The 20,519-nt window shown below is 40.4% G+C and overlaps 3 protein-coding genes and 1 non-coding gene across 5 annotated transcripts; 2 read left to right on the forward strand and 2 right to left on the reverse strand.

Annotated features, from left to right (window-relative positions):
- Positions 1-13: 13 nt before the first annotated feature.
- Positions 14-7,594, forward strand: si:dkeyp-110a12.4 (pancreatic secretory granule membrane major glycoprotein GP2). The gene is made up of 9 exons (XM_038698394.1): positions 14-938; positions 1,824-1,912; positions 2,048-2,152; positions 5,022-5,182; positions 5,268-5,403; positions 5,860-5,954; positions 6,590-6,758; positions 6,986-7,100; positions 7,244-7,594. The coding sequence occupies exons 1-9, from the start codon at positions 854-856 to the stop codon at positions 7,417-7,419; spliced, it is 1,131 nt and encodes a 376-aa protein (XP_038554322.1). The 5' UTR covers positions 14-853; the 3' UTR covers positions 7,420-7,594.
- Positions 7,595-8,685: 1,091 nt separating this feature from the next.
- On the forward strand, positions 8,686-14,595 carry fbxo30a (F-box protein 30a). Of its 2 annotated transcripts, none has more exons than XM_038698390.1 (3): positions 8,686-8,897; positions 9,826-11,897; positions 12,038-14,595. In XM_038698390.1, the coding sequence occupies exons 2-3, from the start codon at positions 9,888-9,890 to the stop codon at positions 12,239-12,241; spliced, it is 2,214 nt and encodes a 737-aa protein (XP_038554318.1). In that variant the 5' UTR covers positions 8,686-8,897; positions 9,826-9,887; the 3' UTR covers positions 12,242-14,595. The 2 variants fall into 2 exon arrangements, with proteins under 2 accessions (XP_038554318.1, XP_038554319.1); XM_038698391.1 differs by having other exon boundaries at positions 8,698-8,792.
- Positions 14,596-15,743: 1,148 nt separating this feature from the next.
- On the reverse strand, positions 15,744-15,826 carry trnal-uaa. Its single transcript has one exon. It is a non-coding gene; the product is annotated as a tRNA-Leu (tRNA).
- A 730-nt stretch (positions 15,827-16,556) lies between these two features.
- Positions 16,557-19,573, reverse strand: stx11a (syntaxin 11a). The gene is made up of 2 exons (XM_038698392.1): positions 19,317-19,573; positions 16,557-17,803 (listed from the first exon to the last, which is right to left on the reverse strand). The coding sequence occupies exon 2, from the start codon at positions 17,796-17,798 to the stop codon at positions 16,917-16,919; it is 882 nt and encodes a 293-aa protein (XP_038554320.1). The 5' UTR covers positions 17,799-17,803; positions 19,317-19,573; the 3' UTR covers positions 16,557-16,916.
- Positions 19,574-20,519: the final 946 nt, after the last annotated feature.

A 20,519-nucleotide genomic window follows, 5' to 3' on the forward strand; every position in this document is an offset into this window, starting at 1 on the left:
GATGTGCTTCTACCAGACAATGTTCTTCAAGCTATTTGTCTGGTATAACATCGCCAGACAATTCAGCCAACACTTACACCTGTTTTATTTGCAAGACAAAAAAGCACTAGATTCAGTGTCTTGGTAACTAATTGTAAATTAAACTCATAAAAGTTGGAAAATGTGAAGACATTTCACATCTTTTTCTTATATTACCAAGAGATATGTGGCTGTGTTATCACATTTCTCCTGTTTCAAAGCAGCTTCTTAAAATGTTATGAAAACAATCTTTCCTTTCTTGTGTTTGCATGCTTAACTATTTTATGGCCTGTTCCACCATACACATCCACTCAGAGGTCTTTGGCATCATGACTGAATTGCCCTTGACTGGTAATGACTCTTTTCGCCTGACTGACAGGGATTCCCGCACCAGTAAAGATTTTAAAATGTCCAGACAAAGGATGTAGACAACAAAGAGTGCCAGCCCAGTACTGTTGTTCTCCTTTACATGGTTACCAGACTTCTTGTTGCTCCCTGTAGTAAGAAACAGTTGTAAGATGTTTACTAAGAGGACATCACCGCAGTAGGTGGTAACATACGTGTTACCTTGGACTCCCCTCTGTTCCCCCTATTCATGTGCGGAATCTCATTGTTGGTTGGGACATCATTCAAGCTGGTGTTTTAAGGCCAGAGGGAGGCTCCCAGTTCATTAGAGCTGTGTTTTGAGGGTTGGAGTAAGAGAGGGGTACTACATCTTGTGGCGACAGCGAGCTGTGGTGAATAGTCCCAAGACGATTCACAGTGTTTCGGGGAAAGGGCCAAAAGGTAGTGGAGTGGCTGAGTTAAGACAAACCAGAGGGAAAGTCCTTGGAAGATGGCACCTGCCAGTATGGTTTTTGCCTGGTTACTGTTCACCATGAGGATGGTCACCTCGGCAGTGTATCTGGAGCCTGAGGAGGGTGAGCTCACACAGCACATCACACAACCATGAACAAAGTCTTGTCAAACAAACTGCTTTTTTTTACAGAAACCTTATTCCTTATAAGAATAATTTTTCATATTGACATTTTTTGGTTTAACGTGGGGTTCCCTAGCTGCAAGGGCTTTGAAATGTTCTTTGGTGTTACTAGTTTCTTTTACATCAGTATAATTTGGCGTTAAGCATGTAGCAGTGGTGAAATAAGTATTCAGATCCTTAGGTAAGAGTAGCAATAAAATAACAAGTAAAAGTCTTGCATTCAAAATCTTTGTAGATTGCAAGTTCAAAAATATATAGAGTAAACGTACTCATTAACCCTAACCCGTGTCAGTTATATTATCACACATTACATTATTGGGTCAGTATTATTGATACATAAACATCTAAGCAGCATTTCGAGGTGGAGCTAATCTGAAATACTTTTTATACTATTGGATAGGTGAATCTATAAAAATACATCATATTTTAAGAATTCATCATATACTTGGTAAAATCTTATTTTGAAAAGAAACTAGCTGTCCAATAAAATGTAGTTTATGGAGTGAAAACTATAATATCTCCTTCTAAAATGTGGAGCATAAAGTAGCAGAAAATGGAAATATCACAGTACTTGAGTTATTTAGATATATTCCACCACAGACATTTAGATTTTGGTGGCTGGACTTTGCGAATAAAATATATGAGTTGTCTATGAGACTGAACATATTATATGATAAAATGTACATAAACAATATAACAAAATAAAAAATACCTGGATTTGGAGTCTTAGAGACAGAACCCAAGTACCCTTCAACATCTCTTCACGTTGTCTGAAAGAAACATTCTTTGTGTGAGATTGAATCTGTTTTTATCTTCATTCTATTAGAGCTCAACGAAACTGTTATTTGTACCAACGACCATATGGATGTTGTTATTCCCAGTGCTTTTTTCCTCAACAAAGAGCCTCCAGTTCATGTAAGTGAGCCTTCAACAAAACTCAGTTTTTCCGTCATCATACGCATTCCCTAGCATCCCTTATATCCTAAATTATTTGCAGCGAGGCTTCGCTTAATAATTTATTTTTTGTGTGTTGGGTTTTTTTCTGTTTAGGTTTGGGATTTGCATTTAAATGACCCTGAGTGCCGTGGCGTTGAGGTCGGTGACGACTATGTTTTCAGCATAAAGACAAATCTCTCCGACTGTGGGACAATAATGGTATCACCTTTCAATTTTTTGCTCCACATTTTATTTAAAGTCTGTGACAACGTCTTAGTCAGGCCAGGTCTGCAGGAGTGTCAAACAAACTAATCAAATGTTGCACGTGAACTCAGACATTTAGAACAACTCTTAACAAATGATGGTGACATTAGCTTTAAACAATATGAAGACAAACTACACTGGGTATCTCCATCATTGACAATATAAGATCCCCGTAATAATAAATTACTTATTTTACGATGTCTACGGTTGTCGTGGGAACTGGCCTCCCAATCAGGAACTGCTTTAGTCAGTTTGTTGCACTTAACAGTAAAAAATAACTTGAATGAGGCCAGACTCTTTTGCTTTTCTCTGTTGTGACGTAAATGTGGACTGAGAGGCACTGTGTTCAGATGGGTACTATGGAATTAGCTCATAGCAAGTATAATAAGGTGGAGAAAGAGAAAGGCACGTACTCTGAGTCCAGACAGAAAGGAGTGAAGAGAAAAGAAATGGGGGGAGGTGGCATGTATGTCAAGAAAGAAGGGTGGCGTTGTTCCTTTTCCCCAAAACAGCGCAGGACCTTATTCAAAGCGGCAAGGGGATGCTGAATGGCCTTGTAGTTCTAAATGATCAGGATTTATATGGAATAGATTATTTGTTGATGTTCACTGAATAGGAAGGCCACAAATCACTGGCCAACTACCCCCCTGATTATTTTAATCCAGCCACACTTGTGGATTTAAACTTTAGTTTAATCCCTACTTCAGCACACGAGTGTCCTTGAATGGCTTCCTCGGAATGCATGAAGGTTTTTCTTGTAAAGCAAGCAAAAGGTTAACACAGCTTTCAAATGGGAGGAAATCTCCCATTGCTCCACCTCAGCAGTTTTACAAGGTTTTTGCATAGCGGCTGAGGAAAATAGGCCTAAACCTGCTCTGGATTAGATGGCTGTTGCTAAAGGAGAAGAATGCCATAGCTGTCAATCTTGCTTTCACCTTGAACTTAGAATGTTTTAAACCCGCCGTCAGAGAAGAAATGACTGAATTGTTGGGTTTAAAGGTCGGCCATTTTTATTGAGACATGACAGTGTCCTTGCTCAGGTTTCACCAACAAATTTGTGAGACATGAAGCATTCATGTCAACCTGTCATAAGTGCAAGTCCCAGTGGGGTTCTGTCATTGCGCAATGAAGACCTGTTGCTTACTGTAGAAACTGTCATTGGTTCTCATAGTGGGGTGTGTGTGTGTGTGTGTGTGTGTGTGTGTGTGTGTGTGTGTGTGTGTGTGTGTGTGAGAGTGGGGGGGGGTATTTACCAAGAGGTAGTAAAAGATGTCTCGACTGTTTAAGCAATTCATCCTGCTTAGTGACTACAGAAGCCACCCTCAGCAGGAGCCCAGACAGACATTGGACACAACCTTTTCACCCGTCCCCATTTTATGGCTGCTCCTACGTCAGCTGCCAACAGTTGAATATTGAACAGTATCACTCACACTTACAGTGTGTGAAAGTAAGATAACTGCAGACGTTATAGCTTTGGAAGGAGGTTGCATAAAGGAACCTCAATGATTCCTGAATGAATTCTGCAGCTTTGTACCTCTGCATGTATCATTTTACCCTCTAACCCCATTCACATCTGTAACCCTACTACCTACTAACAGGTAAAAATTGAAATCTCAAAGGGACCTGAAGTGTGGACAATATCGCATACTGGGACATATGGAAATAATTTTATTAACTTTTGCACTATATGTCAAGTACAGCGGCAACAATTAGTCAAGTAATCAGTTTTGTTGATGATAATCAATTTATTATGTCACAAATGTTTCAGGCAGAAATGTCAAACTTTTGATGGTTCCAGGTTTGCAAATGTGAGAATTTGCTGCTTTTCTTGGCCTTACATTGTAATAAACTGAATACATTTGGGTTTTGGACATTTAATGATGCCACCTTGGGTCGTGGGACTGATCGATAAATCAAGCAAACAATTTACAGATCACTTGCTAATGACAGTAATTGTTAATTCTGTGAATAAAGTAGTGTAATTAGTGCTAACCAGATCAATCAGCTGTCTCTTTAGCCTGTGAATGCTGTAGAGACACCATTAGTCAAATTAATTATTTAGTCTATCAAGGGAAAGTTAATCTGCAGCTATTTTGTTAGTGTGGATCCCCATTAGCTGATAATATTACTGCTCTATTACCATGCTAAACATCCTATCTAGTCCTATCTTCTCAAATGTGAGGATTTGCTATGTATCTATGTCTAATGTAATAGCAAATTGAATATATTTGGGTTTTGGACTATTCGTCAGACAAAATAAGCAATTTGAAGATGTCTTCTTGGACTTTAGGATATTGTGATTTTTCACATTCTATAAATCAAATGAAAAAAAGCATCAATCTGCAGATTAATCAATAATGAAATAATAATTTCTTGCAATCCTGGAATGCTGATTAACTTAATTTTCTGTGCTCATGAACAGGTTCCTTGTATTGTCATGGTTCACTGCCTAGTTAACATACTGTTATAGGAAACAAAAATTTGAAAAGACATTGCTGTGTAATGTTTGGATCCAGATTTTCAGATAAACACAAAGTAGATGAGTGAAGGTCGGGGTCAGTGTGTCACCAGAATTGTTGAGCTGCCTGACCAAATGAAATGAAACGTGTAAGGAGAGACACCCTCTTGATACGAGATACCTGCTCTCTTCAAGCTCCCTTTCACTTCCATGCTATAGTGGTTCTCACACAAACAAAGATAATGCATAACATATCTATTCTTCCATGGGCAAAAAAAGAACAATAATAAATGTATTGCACTTAGCAATTAAAATGTTTCTTACTTTCTTTGCCTTTTATTTTTGTCTTTCTTGTTCTTTCCTTAGACCTCAGATGATACACACATCATGTTCATAAACACTATACACAACAACGATTCAGATGTTATAACGAGAAACTTCATCAACATAACATTTGTATGCCGCTACCCCATCAACTACATGGTCCAACAACCCAATGGTGAAAACATGATTAGAGTTGATGTTAGGTAAGTGTTTATTTTTCATTTAATCAATGGTTGCACCTAAACTAAACGTTAACATGTGGCTCCTTTGGTCCTCTTCTTTCTGCAGAACCATCACTCTGAACACAGAGGATGGGAACTTTTCGGTGTCGATGTTACTGTACAAAGATGAAGCCTTTGAGGACAGATGGACCACTGTTCCATCACTGACACTGGAGGATGACATCTTTGTGAAAGTTTTCATGGTAAATGGCCTTGAGTGACAAAGTCCATTACTATGCTTCTTATTACAGAGTATAAAACATATTATAGACCTGACCTTTATACCTATACCTCACACTGATCTGGAGATTGTGTACAATGTAGGTATGCACATCACAACACTTTGTAAAGTTCTAAAACTGCGTATGCAATTAAAGTATTCTTACTGTTGACAGCTATTTTTGGAATAGGTTAAGCACGTTGTTACATGATGTTAAGCAATATGTTGTGCAGCGGGATGTGCTAAGCCATGTTTGAAATCTAACACTCCACCCGTGACCAGATAGTAATTTGAGTGCTGCTCTACATCCCGTCCACATCGTGATAACCTCTTGGTACAGCTGTTGTTTATGTACTATGAATCATCATTTTGTGGCTCATTATGGAATAGTACTGTGTAAAGAATGACTTGACTGCCACCCAACCCTGTCTGTCTGTAGATACCAGCGCACCTGATGCTACGTATAGAGAGATGCTGGGCTACACCAACCAGGGATCCGTACAGCAATATTCAGTACACGTTCATCAGAGACAGGTTTGCCCCAGAACAGTTTGTAATCAGTAAATCTGTTTTTTTTTAAGTAATATGAGCAAAAAAGAAATGCATATCATAGTGAAGATATAGGTTGGACAAAGCCTATTGTTTTCCATTTGCCATCTGTCAGCTGAAAATGGGAAAAATCAATAGTTTAAGATTTACATACTCGCACAAGATACTGCTTATGGCAAGCTCTGTGGTTGTGTTGTTTCACCACACTTGCAAACAGCTCTTAGTCCTCTTAAAACGGTGCTGTTGAAATCTGAAATAAGAGAATTTGTTGCTTAGTGAGCTGGCCAGCTCTCAGAGCCTGGTCATGTGACTCCCGTCTGAGAGGCCATATGCGTCTCAGTTCAACAGCTGTGCATGTCCTTGACAACCAGTCGGTATTTGGGACTGTTAGCAACAGCAGAGCAATGAAATGCACAGTGCCAGAGGGAAAGGAAAATTCTCAAACAAATCTGTCTCTCGCTGTGTTGAATGACTTAGAAACTGTTTACATTATTTCTTAGCTTTGCAATTTATCACTTGGGCTGAAATTGGTCTCTATTTTTAAAGTACAGTATTTCATTCTTGCTTTAAATCTCACTAACTAACCCGGCCTCCCTGACTTTTTTCTCTCCCTCCCATAGCTGCCCGGTGTTGTCAAATGAACAGACCCTGAGTGTGCTGAAGAATGGCCAGGGTCCAGAGGCCATGTTCAGGATACAAATGTTCAAGTTTGTCGGTGGCTCTTACACCAACGTCTTCCTCCATTGCAACGTCCAGATCTGCCACAACACCGTTGGGCCGTGCCAGCCTGTGAGTGAGCTTATGCAACACCCATTCCTCATACTGGTAGTCAGAGGCTAGTTCAGACAAGTAGCCTACTATATGTTTAGCTTATGTCCCTAATATAGACCCATCAGCCCAGAATTGTTTTTCAGCCATATGAGCTTGTGGTTAAGCTGTCGTGATTTAAAATGAGCACTGCCTGACCTTGAGCGTATTCCTTTCTTTCATGTTTTATTCATGTATTTGCCAAACAGAACTGTTCCAGTGAAGAGGGATTAATGAGAATAAGAAGAGACATCCCTTTGTCCCATACAGTGTCTTATGGACCAATCAGACGACTACTAAACAATAGTGAAAAGCCCAATCTGAGTATGTATTCACATTTTATATAACCTCTGTAACTCATATGGATCTAAGAGCTTTAGTTTTTAACCCTTCAAAGCTTAGAGATTCTAGATAAGTGTACAATTTAGGTGCAAAGTGGACTTCCACCTGTGTCCTTTTGTCTGTAGATGCAGGCAGAGTCCCTTCTGTGGAGACCTTTGTCCTTGGAGGGCTGCTGGTTGTCTTGCTGCTGATCACAGGAGTGTTTGGGAGGCTGTGGCTTCGCTCCAGACGTTTCTACCCTGCGCGGGAGGCACAGCTCACCCTGTCCAACATTCACCACATCTCAGAGGTGGCCTCATGAATCAGGGGGTCGGAGAACTTTTCCAGCAAAGAAATGGACATACATACAAAATAAAGGTGTACAAACACACGTACAGGTGTGTTTCATGATAATAATTAAAGTCTTGCATATGTTTCTCTTCATAGAATGGATTTCTTGAATTGTAAGAAATCAACTTAATAAATTTCTCCCTTAAGTGTTGTCCCTCTCATTGTTTTAACAGTGGCAAAAAGTACATTTACTCAAGTGCTGAATTTAAGTACCATTTTGAGGTACTTGCACTATACTACCCAACAGTATAAAATTGTTTAAATTAGCTCCACCTTGACCAGCTACAGCATTAAAATGCTGCTGTAATAATTATCTAAAAATATAATAATAGATTTTGTCAGGGACCATTGTTAATGAGTGAGTGATATTAACTGATAGTAAAAATCATATTTTCTGCCAAAACTAGAAAAATTTGTGATGCAGGAGTATGATGTTTTATTAAAACTTTACTTAAAATATAATTCTGTATTTTTGACATTGTCAAGAAGTCCCATTAAAAGACAAAAACCACCAGTGTGTTAGTCTGTCTCTCAAAACTATCCGATTTCCCTACCCTGTCTGTGGCACTCAGCCCCAACCCCCAATGGCTCTAAGTTAAGATATAAAACTTTAAAAACAGGTCACAGATATTTAGTTTCTTTTTTAAAACACTAACACTTAGGCACTGTAGTTTTTAGCAAATGTTACTCAAACAGGAGTAAATAGGGATTTTTGGGGGGACTATTTACGCCTTTACTGAATATTTACAGCATCAGGACTGGGTAGGTGGGACTGACACAAAATAAGCTACACTGCCCATGGTCATGGTAAGAAAGGACATGTCACCCAGTGCAACAGTGTGGCTCACCGGTGTGTTTTAATACTTTTTGGTTAATAACAGAGGTCTGTGGCACAAATGAATATGCTGTATCAGGTTTTGGCAACACAGGCAAGTTGGTAGGATCAGTTAAGTGTTAGTTTGGGACTTTTAATGAGATTGATATAAAGAAAAATACTTCATCCACCACTATTTTATCCTTTGTACATTTGTAAGGTCATTTGAATAGCCTGGTAAGAGCATGTATACCTATTACAATCCACAAACAACGGCATAAACATTTCATGACAGATTACATGTAAAACTGTCCTCAGGGTTTTCCCCCAGTCTGTCTATTTCAGTGCCCTCTCATAGGTCTGCTCCATAAACCTAAATATGACTGGGTCATTTACGCGATGACGTCCACTGCGGCGTCCCACTCCAGGATCAACACAAACGCCGACAGACTCAGAGCAGTGAAGGACTCAGCCGGAGAACCACCAGCAGCCAGTCTATATCATAACAAGATTTGGACACATTTAATACTGTGAGATTCCTCTGTAGCTTGTAGTTTCCACGTTGCTGATGTTGACGGGGCTGAAATAAGTAAAGAAATACTGATAAAATACAGTTGGAGAACCCCGTAACTTGGGTAAGCAGTTTCTAGAAGCTAACATTAACAGCCAGCTAACTTACTATGCTAACGAACTGTAGCGTTAGCTGCTAATGCTAACAGGCTGGCCATGTTGTTGATGTTCTTTTGTTTAATTTAAAAGTTTTGTGACTTATCAATTAACAATTTCACTTGTGCAGTTATCACGAAAACAACGTATTATAGTTAAATAGACTACGGCGATAGTATTAGTCCTAAAATGATCATTTGGTATAACTATCAACTAAGTTAGAACCGGCTGTTATTGTGTTTGTGTTTTTAGCTGTTTGCTAATTTAGCTAACGTTAGCTGTTGCCGGCAATGGCTGCAAAGACTCAACAATAGCTCTCCTGTGTGAAGCATTGTTGTGGGTCTTTAAATTATTGTTTGGTGTCCTTTAGGCCAGCATTCATTATCCTACAAATCCCTTTACACAAATAACGTTAGCACTACCAAATAAGCCCAAGGCTAATGACTCAGAGGTATTTACCTCGTGGGTCTTTTGCGGCTTGCAAGCAAATATTTTGCGAAAGATGTTGAAATTCTGAGATGTCACCAAAGACCATGAATGAAGGGCAGTTCTCAGAGCCTGATGCCGAGGGATCAGGTTGCCCCGAAGTCCTGTTAGAACCGGGTTCACCATGAAACCTAAGAAGGGCGTTGTGAAATATTACTGAACAGCCTAAAGATTTAGTAAACATGCAGAGAGAACATATGTGAGACTAAGTTACAGAATAGTTTGAAGGCATGGGACCTCACGTGTGTTATGCTGGAGGGTTGGATTAATGTCCATGGGATAATGTAACACAGTATGCTCTGTTCCAGCTGATTGCCCCATGTGCTTACCTAAAAACATTGTTGTTATGTGGCATGTATTTGGTTTTTTAAGACTTGTGGAATAAGTATATTTTTGCTGACTTTGTCTCAGGGTGGAAGACATCACCCCATTTCCCTACCAGAACCAGTTGGGCAAGGAGCAATACAGTTAAAATGGAGAACCTGCACTCCCACTGCCTTAAATGCATTAACAGAAGATGCATGGTCAGACCAGAGACTGGTGTTTGCTGCGACCTCATCGGCTGTCCTCTTGTCTGTGGGGCAGTTTTTCATTCATGCAAACTAGAGGAACACCATCTACTGTGTCCATATGAACGGCAGCCGTGCCTTAACAGCGGATTTGGCTGCCCGTTCAATATTCCAAGGATCAAGATGGCACATCACCTTGAGACGTGCCCAGCAAGTATAGTATGTTGTACGATGGAGTGGAATCGCTGGCCTGTGAGCTACTCTGATCGCAAGTCCTATGAAAACTTGAGTAAAGATGTTGATGAGGTGGAGCAGCTAGACATGGCCTTGGCCCTTCAGGATCAAAGGATGTTGTTAGAGTCCCTGAAGGTCACGACAACTGTGTCAAAGAATGGAGATAAGGAAGCAGGTGAAAGTGACAAAATGGCCACAGCACCAAGTCTGCCAGAGACAGTGTTAGGTAATGGAACCGTGGAAATGGAAGAGGAACCCTATAATGGGTTGTATAGAGCCTCAATGGAGACGAGCCGAAGTTTAGCAGCAGCCTTGGACATCCTCTCTAATTCCACAGATATTGGTGTAATTGTTGGAAATTTAAATGGGGAAAAAACAGACAAGAATGGAGCACTCCACAATGGAGAAAATGGTGATAGTCATAATGTTTTTGTCGCTGAGGGTGGGAAGAATGTAGAGATGCAAGAGAGTGACTCTGATACTGAGTGTGAGCTTGGAGCAGTAGGTGGAGTCGATTGTGCAGTGGGGACAGATGGAGAAGATGGGATTGGCTGGGCAAAAGAAAATGATTTTGTAGAGTTGTTTTTTGAAGAGAAGGAAGAGAATATCGAGGAGCCAATAAATGATTCCAACCTTGTCTGGCCAGAGATGCCTCAGAATTACGTGCCTGTTTTAGCACTGGAACCTCCTGTGCCTCAACAAGCACCCCTTTCACCTCCGATGCCATTCCTGCTGTCTGATCACGTGAGAAATAACTTCTTACAACACTTACCTACTGAACTCAGGTATAGGTGTTTGGAGCGTAAACTACAAAATGTAGAAGTGCTTAGAGGAATAAGTATGTTTACATTTAATGGACGCCGGGCTCTGCTATCAGACCCATACTTATTTCGGGCAAAGATGGAGGACAAGGCAGTAGACACATCTGACCTGGAAGTAGCAGATGACCCCATGGGACTCCACGGCATTGATCTCATCACGGCAGCTTTGCTCTTTTGCCTCGGCGACTCTCCAGGAGGCAGAGGAATCTCAGACAGCAGGTTTGTCGATGGCTACCACATTGACTTTGGTACTCAAACATTCTCCTTCCCTTCAGCCATTCTTGCAACCAATACCATGGTGGGTGATATCGCTTCAGCCTCAGCCTGCGATCACGCCAGCCCACAGCTTTCCAATCCAAGCCCCTTCCACACACTCAGGCTGGACCTGGTGCTTGAATGTGTGGCCCGATACCAAACGAAGCAGCGTTCCATGTTCACATTTGTGTGTGGGCAACTGTTCCGGCGGGACGAGTTCTCCTCTCATTTCAAAAACGTTCACGGGGATATTCACGCTGGACTTAACGGTTGGATGGAGCAACGGTGCCCCTTAGCCTACTATGGCTGCACCTACTCCCAAAGACGATTCTGTCCATCTGTACAGGGCTTCAGAATCATCCATGACAGGCACCTTGGCTCATTTGGGGTTCAGCCTGGTTTGCCCTTAAATACTGGGGACAACCTTCCAAGAAACATCTGCCACTTTGGCTCTCAGTGCGATCAGTTCAGCAGTCTTCCATTTGAGGTGTTGCAACATGTAGCAAGCTTCCTGGACAGCTTTAGCTTGTGCCAACTGTCCAGAGTGTCCCGGACCATGAGGGATGTGTGTGCAAGTCTGCTCCAGATGCGTGGCATGGTCGTCCTGCTGTGGGAGAAGACACGGCGTGCTGATGGGTCTCCTTCATGGCAGATCACAGACAAGGTTAGTCATTTTTTAGCTATTTAAAAAAAAAACACATTTGATAACCTGTTTCATTTGTTTTGTCCGTGGAACCATGGTACAAAAGTACTCTCTCACAGCATGAGAAGTAATAGAACAATTCTCTATTGTTTGTCATACAGGTATGGCGATTCAGCACAGCTTTTGGTACAGTGAACGAGTGGAAGTTTGCCAACATCGCCAGCATGGCAGACCACCTCAAGAAGTGCAAGTTCAATAAGATTTCTCGTCGGGAAGAGGCGATCCCTCTGCCATGCATGTGTTTCACCAGAGAGCTCACGAAAGAGGGAAGGTGCTTACGTTCAGTTCTCAAACCAGTAGCATAAGTGATTTTTTAAAAAGATGTCATCTTTTGGACATTTCTGAGACCATTAGAACTTAAATACACATGTATTTTCCTCCAGTGTTTACAGACATTTGTCTCTTCCAGCCTCAGAAAGATAGAAAACTCCTGGTTGAACATTATAAACAGTTGGTTGTTCTTTCCTTTACTCCCATAGATAAGATAAAAACAATAGTGGGCTGATTTATACTTTAGTGGAGGCTGACATACTGCAGTCACAGTTCAGGACTGTAAACAAGCCAATAAAATTGTTAGCATTGTATCTTTCCCTCTGATGGATTTCTTAATACCAGTGTACTGAAGTTGTCTTGTCTCTTCTGACATTGTGTAAATAATCAGATGTAGATATTTTTTATTTTTATATCAAAACGTCAGTACTATGCTACAGTGGAGGTAAGACTAGAGCCTTTACTTGTGATACACTTGATTTTTGGAGGTTGTTCAGAACATCTCAGTGAGATCGACTGTTTCTAGCTGGAAGAGTTTACTGGTATCTTGCATGGTTTTATATCTTATCCTGATACTTAGATCTCATAGATATCATGGCCTTAATTCTACATGTTAAGACTGACCAAACATCTGTGGTAGCTGTGCACAATGTATGCCATTTTACAGAAGGGTCATTCTGGATTCATTGTGGATGGTGGTTTTTCTTCACCAGCATACACGAGTCACCATCATAATTTTTGGTGTTTTAAATGTAGTGTGCTTTGGGGTTTGGCACATTAAAGCAGTGACAAAGATGGTCCATCTTACTTTTTTCTCATCTGGCCTCTGACTAATGGGCTGGCATGTTAGTCAGGTGAGAGATTAAGTAACACTATACACCAGCCAAACGGCAAAACATTTTTAGCTATGGTTGGTTTGTGGTTTGTCTGTTCTACCAGCTGTATTTCTTTTTTTTTTTTTTACAAGTAACCAGCACGTTTGTAGTTTGTTTTATACAAAAAATCTGAGTGTACTAAGTAAAATGATGAATGTATTTAGTGATTATAAGAGTCCATCAGTGACTGTGGTTGGTGAGCAGAAAGCTTGGGTTCCTTTCCTCAGTGTCAGACCTCATAAAATCCTGCAGGCCAGGTGTTGAATAGAACAAGCACACTCCCTCCAGTAATGAGCGGTCCTAACTATGTTCATATTCATTATTTATCTTGGTTGTGTGTTTTTGGCACTACATGTCCACTGTGTTCGAATGTTGTTGGCTTCTCAGGGTCGTAGCATGAAGCTTTGTCTCACAGTAGATTGTGTGAAGTCAACATAATTGCAGAGAATGACACAACGACTTGTCAGCTACTTGATTATTGTGGGGTCTTAGGACTGACCGGTGTACCACTCAGTATTATAGTAACATAACCGTGTGTGTTGCAGTGCGGGACTAACAAATTACATGTTTGTCATCCATTGAGCTATAACTGAAATAGGCTGAATGTTCTTTGGAGTGATCAGACTTGTTGAACACCTTTTTTAATTACACTTTTAGTTTGGATTAAGATATAAGGTCTAAGAAAAATGGCTTCAAATTTTTTGCAATGTGGCATGCAGATTGGTTGAAAATGTCACAGAAAAGTGACTTATTACTGGTAAGAAAAAGTGGATATTCCTTTTGAGAAAATGTGTTGGGTTTTTTTTGTTGTTTTTTATATATTATTTTAAGTTTGAGGTAAAGCCCAAGCAATGTCAGAACTAAGATGTCTTCTTACTGTAAGAAGTCCCAATACATGTCTGGTTTATTTCTTATGTTTTTTGTTTTTTTTACTGGTACTTTTATTTGGAAAGAAAAATAACCTGCCTCTGTAATGTTTAGATTTATATTTGAATTATTGATTTGCACATGAAGGCATGTACTGTAAACATTTTAATCATAATACTGAGGGGTTTGTCTTTGCTCAAGTAGCGGGAATTTTACTCCCTCATGTTTTGCATGTCAGTTTGAAATAATGTGATTTGGTGATGTGTCTGTCAGTCCAGCTGCATTTATAGTTTATATCTCAGGCACAGTGCATCAATTTAGTACGTTTTTATATTAACTGTTACATTTTTTAAATACTTGTATGGTAATGAACTTCAGCCAGGTTCTTCAGGTTTAATGGATGGAGTGCATAACCTGAAAATGAAATGAGGTTCATACAACAATAAGACAAATGTATTTAATCGGCAGCACACGTCTTGTGTTTTTAGTAATACAGTCTTTGCAGGCACCTGGAGTTTATCAACACTTTCATTCAGCATTTTAAGTTTTGTTTTCACTACAGCTGAAGTGTATTTTTCACCACATTATGCCAGCTTCATTTGTTTGACTTTTGAAGCATTTTAATAAAGAGGCTCTCAGTTTTTAAATATTGGTTGGTTTATTTATTTTTGTGTCCTTTCATTGCAGCAGTTTTCAATTAAGTGCCTTCAAGGCCCAAATGTTACACTGTTCCTGAGCAACATAGATTACCTGCTTCACACTTTAACTCAATTCTAGGTTTACATCTGACAGTGTTAACAGAGCGCTTTCTGGTTAAGTAGAAATTGTAAGGTAGTTGTGTGCACATCCAAGCCCATATTTAAATCAGGCACGGGATAAGAAATTCAATGATTGAATGAAAAAGGGCAATGATGAAACCCTACTGGGCCTTCAGGCGAATGGTCAACATGTCAAAAGAAGAAAGAAAGCTGTATGGCAACAAAACTGATTAAATCCTGTTGATGTCTGTAAAGTTGTCAAGCATTCAGCAAGACCTCCCAGATACATAATCAAATCTAAGTACTTGCAAAATAAAGGTTGAGACAGTCCCTTTTAATAGGAAATTAAATTCAGTGTGTATACTCAGATTCCCTAAAACTAAAAGTGTACAGTATTCAGAACGGGTTCTACATACAGATCCACTGCTTTACTACAGTGAGAGAAAAGTTCCAGTTCCAAGTTTGGTGGCAACATATTCACCGGATATTATACAGCCAGGTGGCGCCAGATCCAAACAGTTTAACCTCAGAGAAGGTTTCTGTCCAGGCAGAAATGTTCCCTGTGATGAATCAGACTATTTGTGTCGTTGTAATGTAGACTGTATGTACAGTGCACTGTTAATAGGACAAAGGCCAAACCAGTTTTTTTAAGCATAACTTACAGGTAGACCTAGGCTATAGGCTATTCGAGTGTAGCCTAATTGACAGAGACAAAATGTTTCCAATCATTCAAATTGAAAGAAGAGGCCACTTTTCCTCATGTTTAGACCATCACAGCTGATGTAAACAAACATTTTACTGCGTCAGCTAAGTCAGGGTATTTCACCTTTCGGTTTCTGCTGTGTTGCCTCAATTAGCTTAAACAATGATCATACCGGTCTAGCTACAATTAGCCAACACTTCTAGGGTCACAAGTCTGAACATCGCACCTTTATGAAGGAATTGCGTTTGCATCTAATGTAGGTAGACTATATATGGAGTTCCCCCCTATGGGCCTACTTAACACGAGTCGTATTCAGATTAAAATTTCCGCTGTTTACCAGGAGTGGGGTTCGAACCCACGAGGACATATGTCCATTGGATCTTAAGTCCAACGCCTTAACCACTCGGCCATCCTGGTGCGTACACACTGCCAGACGGCGCTGCATTCGAAGACAACGGTAGTACAACAGGTCTACCTGAGCCATAGTGCGTCATGCGGCCAGTAAAAGCCCACCACAACCCGCGCAACACTGCTGAGGAAATGCAATCATCACAGCACTGAAACCTGTGTCATCACAGAACAGAGGAGAGCTATTCAACAAACACCCACCGGTGTCTCTCATGTACAGTATGAAGAGTTATCATAGCTTCAGGTGATAACTGGGAATGCCCAAGTGGGTGATGGACTGCCATACTTACAGGAGAATAAAGGTCTTTTTAAATTTTACTATTATAATACTCAAGAGATAGGCCTACTGTGCAAACAGGAAGCACCCTGACCTGCCCTATGATGTAAACCTGATTTGACTTTGGTTGCATGCAATTGAATCAGTGAGGCTACAGGAAAACATGGGACTGAAAATAATTCCATTTTATCTGTGTAAAAGTGGAGTAAATACAAAGAGAGATTTCTTTCCTATGAAGCAACAAGTCTTAAGAAACACAAAGCCACAGGCAATAGTTGGTGATACCAAGCCATACAAAATGGGGGTTGTGCAATCGCTAACCAGAGTCAAATGCCGTGTTGTGTTCAGTGTGTTTCTTAAGATGTGTTAAGCAATGGCTGTAATAATAAATAGGCCTAGACCTACTTAAAATTTCAACTTTCCAGAGTAGCTACGTTCAGGCTTTGAAAATGAGTCAAGATATTAGAAAGCCACTCTTAAGGCATTTATTTACATTACTTAAATATCTCATACAACATTACAAAGTTTAAACCTGAGACTTGTGCATTAAATTATAGCTTAGATCGCTTTACAGTAATCATGCAAAGCTGTTCTCAGTAGCAATCAGGAAATGCAACACCCTAATCTCGCTATGTACATTTGCATATGGACGTGTGGTTTGAAATGGAGGCCTTTCCTCAGACCTAGATTGTACTACTGTTTAAAAACCCTGATTCGTTTGAGCTAAATAAATACACAAACTGAAGCATAATATTACAGGCATCTTTGCATTGGAAGCTGATTTGTGTCTAATCTCGATTTAAAAATAACACTGATGCTGTCTCATTTGCAGCAAGGGAAGCAACAACAAAAGAGTTTCTTGCATGGATTGTTTTTTTTGTATTTCACAGCCTTCTTGATCTGAACTGTGGCCTTGACAACATAGTCCTGAGTGGCACATACATTCGCCTCTATGTTGTCCAGCATGCAGCCCTGCTCCTCCACCAGCAGGGCCATCTGGGAGAAGAGCTCTTGAATGTCCCTGATGCGGCCCTCAAGCTCCAGCAACTCCTTGTGCCGGTTCTCGATCTCATTGAGAGCAGATCTGGCAGTCCTACCCTCCAGGAGGAGATTATCTGAGAAGACGTTCCATTTGCCCGTCTCGATCATCTCGTCAATCTGCTCCCTGCTCACTTCCTTGCCCATGATCTCCGCTTGCCTCTGGATGCGGGTCTTGCAGTTCTCCTTCTGGACCATCTCAGCCTCGTTGTACTCAGACATGGCTTCGTGGAAGGCGTTGGATAGAGAAACATACTGTGAACGCACCATGCGAGCAACAGCTGATGTAGGCCCGTGCTCCTCCTCCATCTCTTTGCTCAGCTTCCCCAGCTTCTCCACCCGTGCATAAATGGCCTCCCCTTTGGCCTTAATGTCCCGCCCGAGTGCATTGGAGTCACGTTTGATGCTGCTGATCCTTCTGACAGATGTGAGGAACCTGGTGTTCTGTTTCCCGAGACGCTTCACATCCAGTTTGAGCAGCTGCAGCTCCTTCCTTATTGCCTGGGTGTCTTTGAAGAGGCTGTCCATCACGTCCTCCCCCTCAAACACGATGGCTTGCTGCTCCAGATGCCCCTCATCATCAGTGGTGTGGCTGTGGTTCTCCTCAGGTCTGCACTCCTCCTCTGCAGGCTTGGAGGTGTGCAGCTCACACAGTCTGTCCCTCATCTCACCTGCAAGAGGAGTCAGGAACCTTTACTCACCTTTTTAAATGCAATAGTTAGACATTTTGGGAAATACGCTTATTCACTTTCTAATGGAGAGTTAGATGTCAAGATTAATACCACTCACATATCTGTCTGTTATATCTGTTGGCAGCTGGTTAGCTTAGCTTAGCACAAAGACTGGAAACTAGGGGAAACAGCTAGCCTGGTTCTGTCCAAACGTGACAAAATCCTCCTACCACACGTCTTTTTTGTTTAAACTCAAAGATTAAAAACAACAAGTTGTCGTTTTACCGGGTGTTATTTGCCAGACTATTGGTGGGTCTGAGTAGCTGCCAGGCAATCAGTGGAGAATCCAGGAAGTTACTGGCCCAGACTTAAAAATAGTCCAGCACAAAACTCCTCTATAAAACAGCACATTTTGGAAATGTCCAAAAAATGTATACACATTTGTGTAGCAGAACTTTCTTTGTTCTTCTTTCCTAACTTATCACATGGCTCCTCACAATTATTTTGTGACCCATCTGAGGGGCCTGACCCCCAGGTTTGGAGCCATTTGACCAGGTGTTTTCAAAGTCTGAGACTGTTGGCCCCTGCTTGGAAAAAGGTGTCCCTCAGAACCTGTTAGTTTACTTGCATATTTTTGCTCAGTTCCTGGTGCCTATGGGATCATGATTATGTTATTTGATCCCAAGATCCCATTGTTGTTGGACATAACTTCAGACTATAACTTATATTATATCAGTCACAGGCTCCATTTTTCTGCAGATTTAGTGCTTTACTTTTTATAGGCTACTTTTGCTGATAATACAGGACCTGCAGTAAATAGGCTACAGGAAATGCAGGACCTTTACTTGTAATGGAGTAGCCAACTTTTACTCAAGTAAAATACCTGAATACTTCGTCCACCACTGGTTTTTATCATATTACATTGAACAAATCCAGCCCCCTTCTTTTTATATGGTTTATTATTTTACATTTCAAATTGGGTTTTGTGCCAGATGGAGAGGGGGGGGTGGTTTTTTCAGAGGATTGAGTTCTTTTCTGTAGGCTCTATAACCTTTCAATTAATACAATTATTTTTAAAAGCACGTTTAGGACTTCCCTTTTGAGTCATCAGTAGATTAGATTAGCAGTTTAGATGTACTTTCTGAAGACAGATCAGCATCGGTTTAAACCCCTCAAGAGGAAACTGATAGGTTACTTCCTCAACGGTGACGTTTTCATCGCAGATAGCAATTAATTATAGGGCGCTGAGTTAAGACTCAGTTTTTTTTTCCTATCGAAGGAAGGCAGTTACACAGCTTTAGTGTGATGTAGGCCAGTTAAGTTAAAAAAAACAACGTTGCACAATAACACACCTTAAAGTATCATTGGCCATGACAAGTGAAAATAATAAACAATAACAAGCTGTTACAGATTCCCTGTAGGTCTGTGGGGAGTTATGACTCCATGAATCACTTAATCGTATTTAATTAGTCCACATACCTTCAAAACATTATACAATACAGTATACACATACCTTATTGTGTTCTCCTCCGGCCGGTCCTACACTATTAAACTCGCTAAAGCAGAAGAGGCGACCACGGAAAAACTAATTTCCTCTTTCTCTCTCCGTTATCACCAAATTACAACATGTAGCTACATGAGTCAACTCAGTGTCTCAGTTTTGAGGAGGTCTCGCAGTCACACTCTTCGCTCAACTGATGCAGCCTGCAGCAGGTACTAACGCGGAAGATCACGCCTTCCTCAGCCCAAATTTCACACACTTCACCGCTTCTCTGGTGAGTCCACAGGAAGGAACCTACCCATCCCACTCAAATTCTTACTGAATCTCAAAGCGCGCAGGTGTCTTTGAGCACTTGGTATTTTGCGCACAAAACGTTAATAAGGATCTTAAATACCTTTTTAGATTTGCAGGGGTTGACCAATTTATTGTCAGAATAAAACATGAGAGACACAAAGTTAGAAAAAACTTTCAGCATTACCAAACTTTTTGTGTTCAACATAAAGCAATAACAAGCATTGGATCGTATTGTCCTCAAAGACAACAATTTCAGATTCAATCTTGATGTTGAAAACAACAGTTGACTAAGTAGTCAGTGAAGTCCATTTAGTAACTGTTCTGGAGCTTTTGACAGTGGGGTAGTGTTCAGATCCTTTACTTAGGTAAAAGTAACAATACCAGACTGAAAATACTCCATTACAAGTAACATCAAGCACAAATTTGTAAGTAATGTCAGCAAAATGCACTTAAAACATAAAAATAAGTTTTTGTGTAGTTTAATATATAACAACATAAAATATTTTCAAGTTCATCATGTTTTCTATGTAAAATCTTAAACTATAAAGTAACTACTAACTTAAGCTGTGAGATAATAGTGTAGTGGAGTAAAAAAAAGTACAATATTTCCCTCTGAATTGCAGTGGAGGAGAAGTATCAAGTAGCATGAAAAGAAAAACTCAAGTAGTCCAAGAACCTTCAATTTGAAAAAAAGTACAAAGTGAATATACTGCTATATTCCACCACTGGTTTTCGATGTTGGCCTTCATCAGCACTGGAACTGTAGATGTTTGGCTTTAAGATTCAAAGTTCATTCTTGACCTTGGAAACAACAGTTGACAAAATCTTTGTTGACTGAAAGCCCCAGATTATGTAGCTTTATGCCTGATCTTACTGATTTGAGCCATATTATGTTGAATAAACTGTCAGGGTTTTGACATT

This window comes from Micropterus salmoides, unplaced genomic scaffold (assembly GCF_014851395.1).
Source record: "Micropterus salmoides isolate LMB-PRFRI ecotype aquatic unplaced genomic scaffold, ASM1485139v1 Ms_hic_scaffold_4312, whole genome shotgun sequence".
NCBI classification, from domain to species: domain Eukaryota; kingdom Metazoa; phylum Chordata; class Actinopteri; order Centrarchiformes; family Centrarchidae; genus Micropterus; species Micropterus salmoides.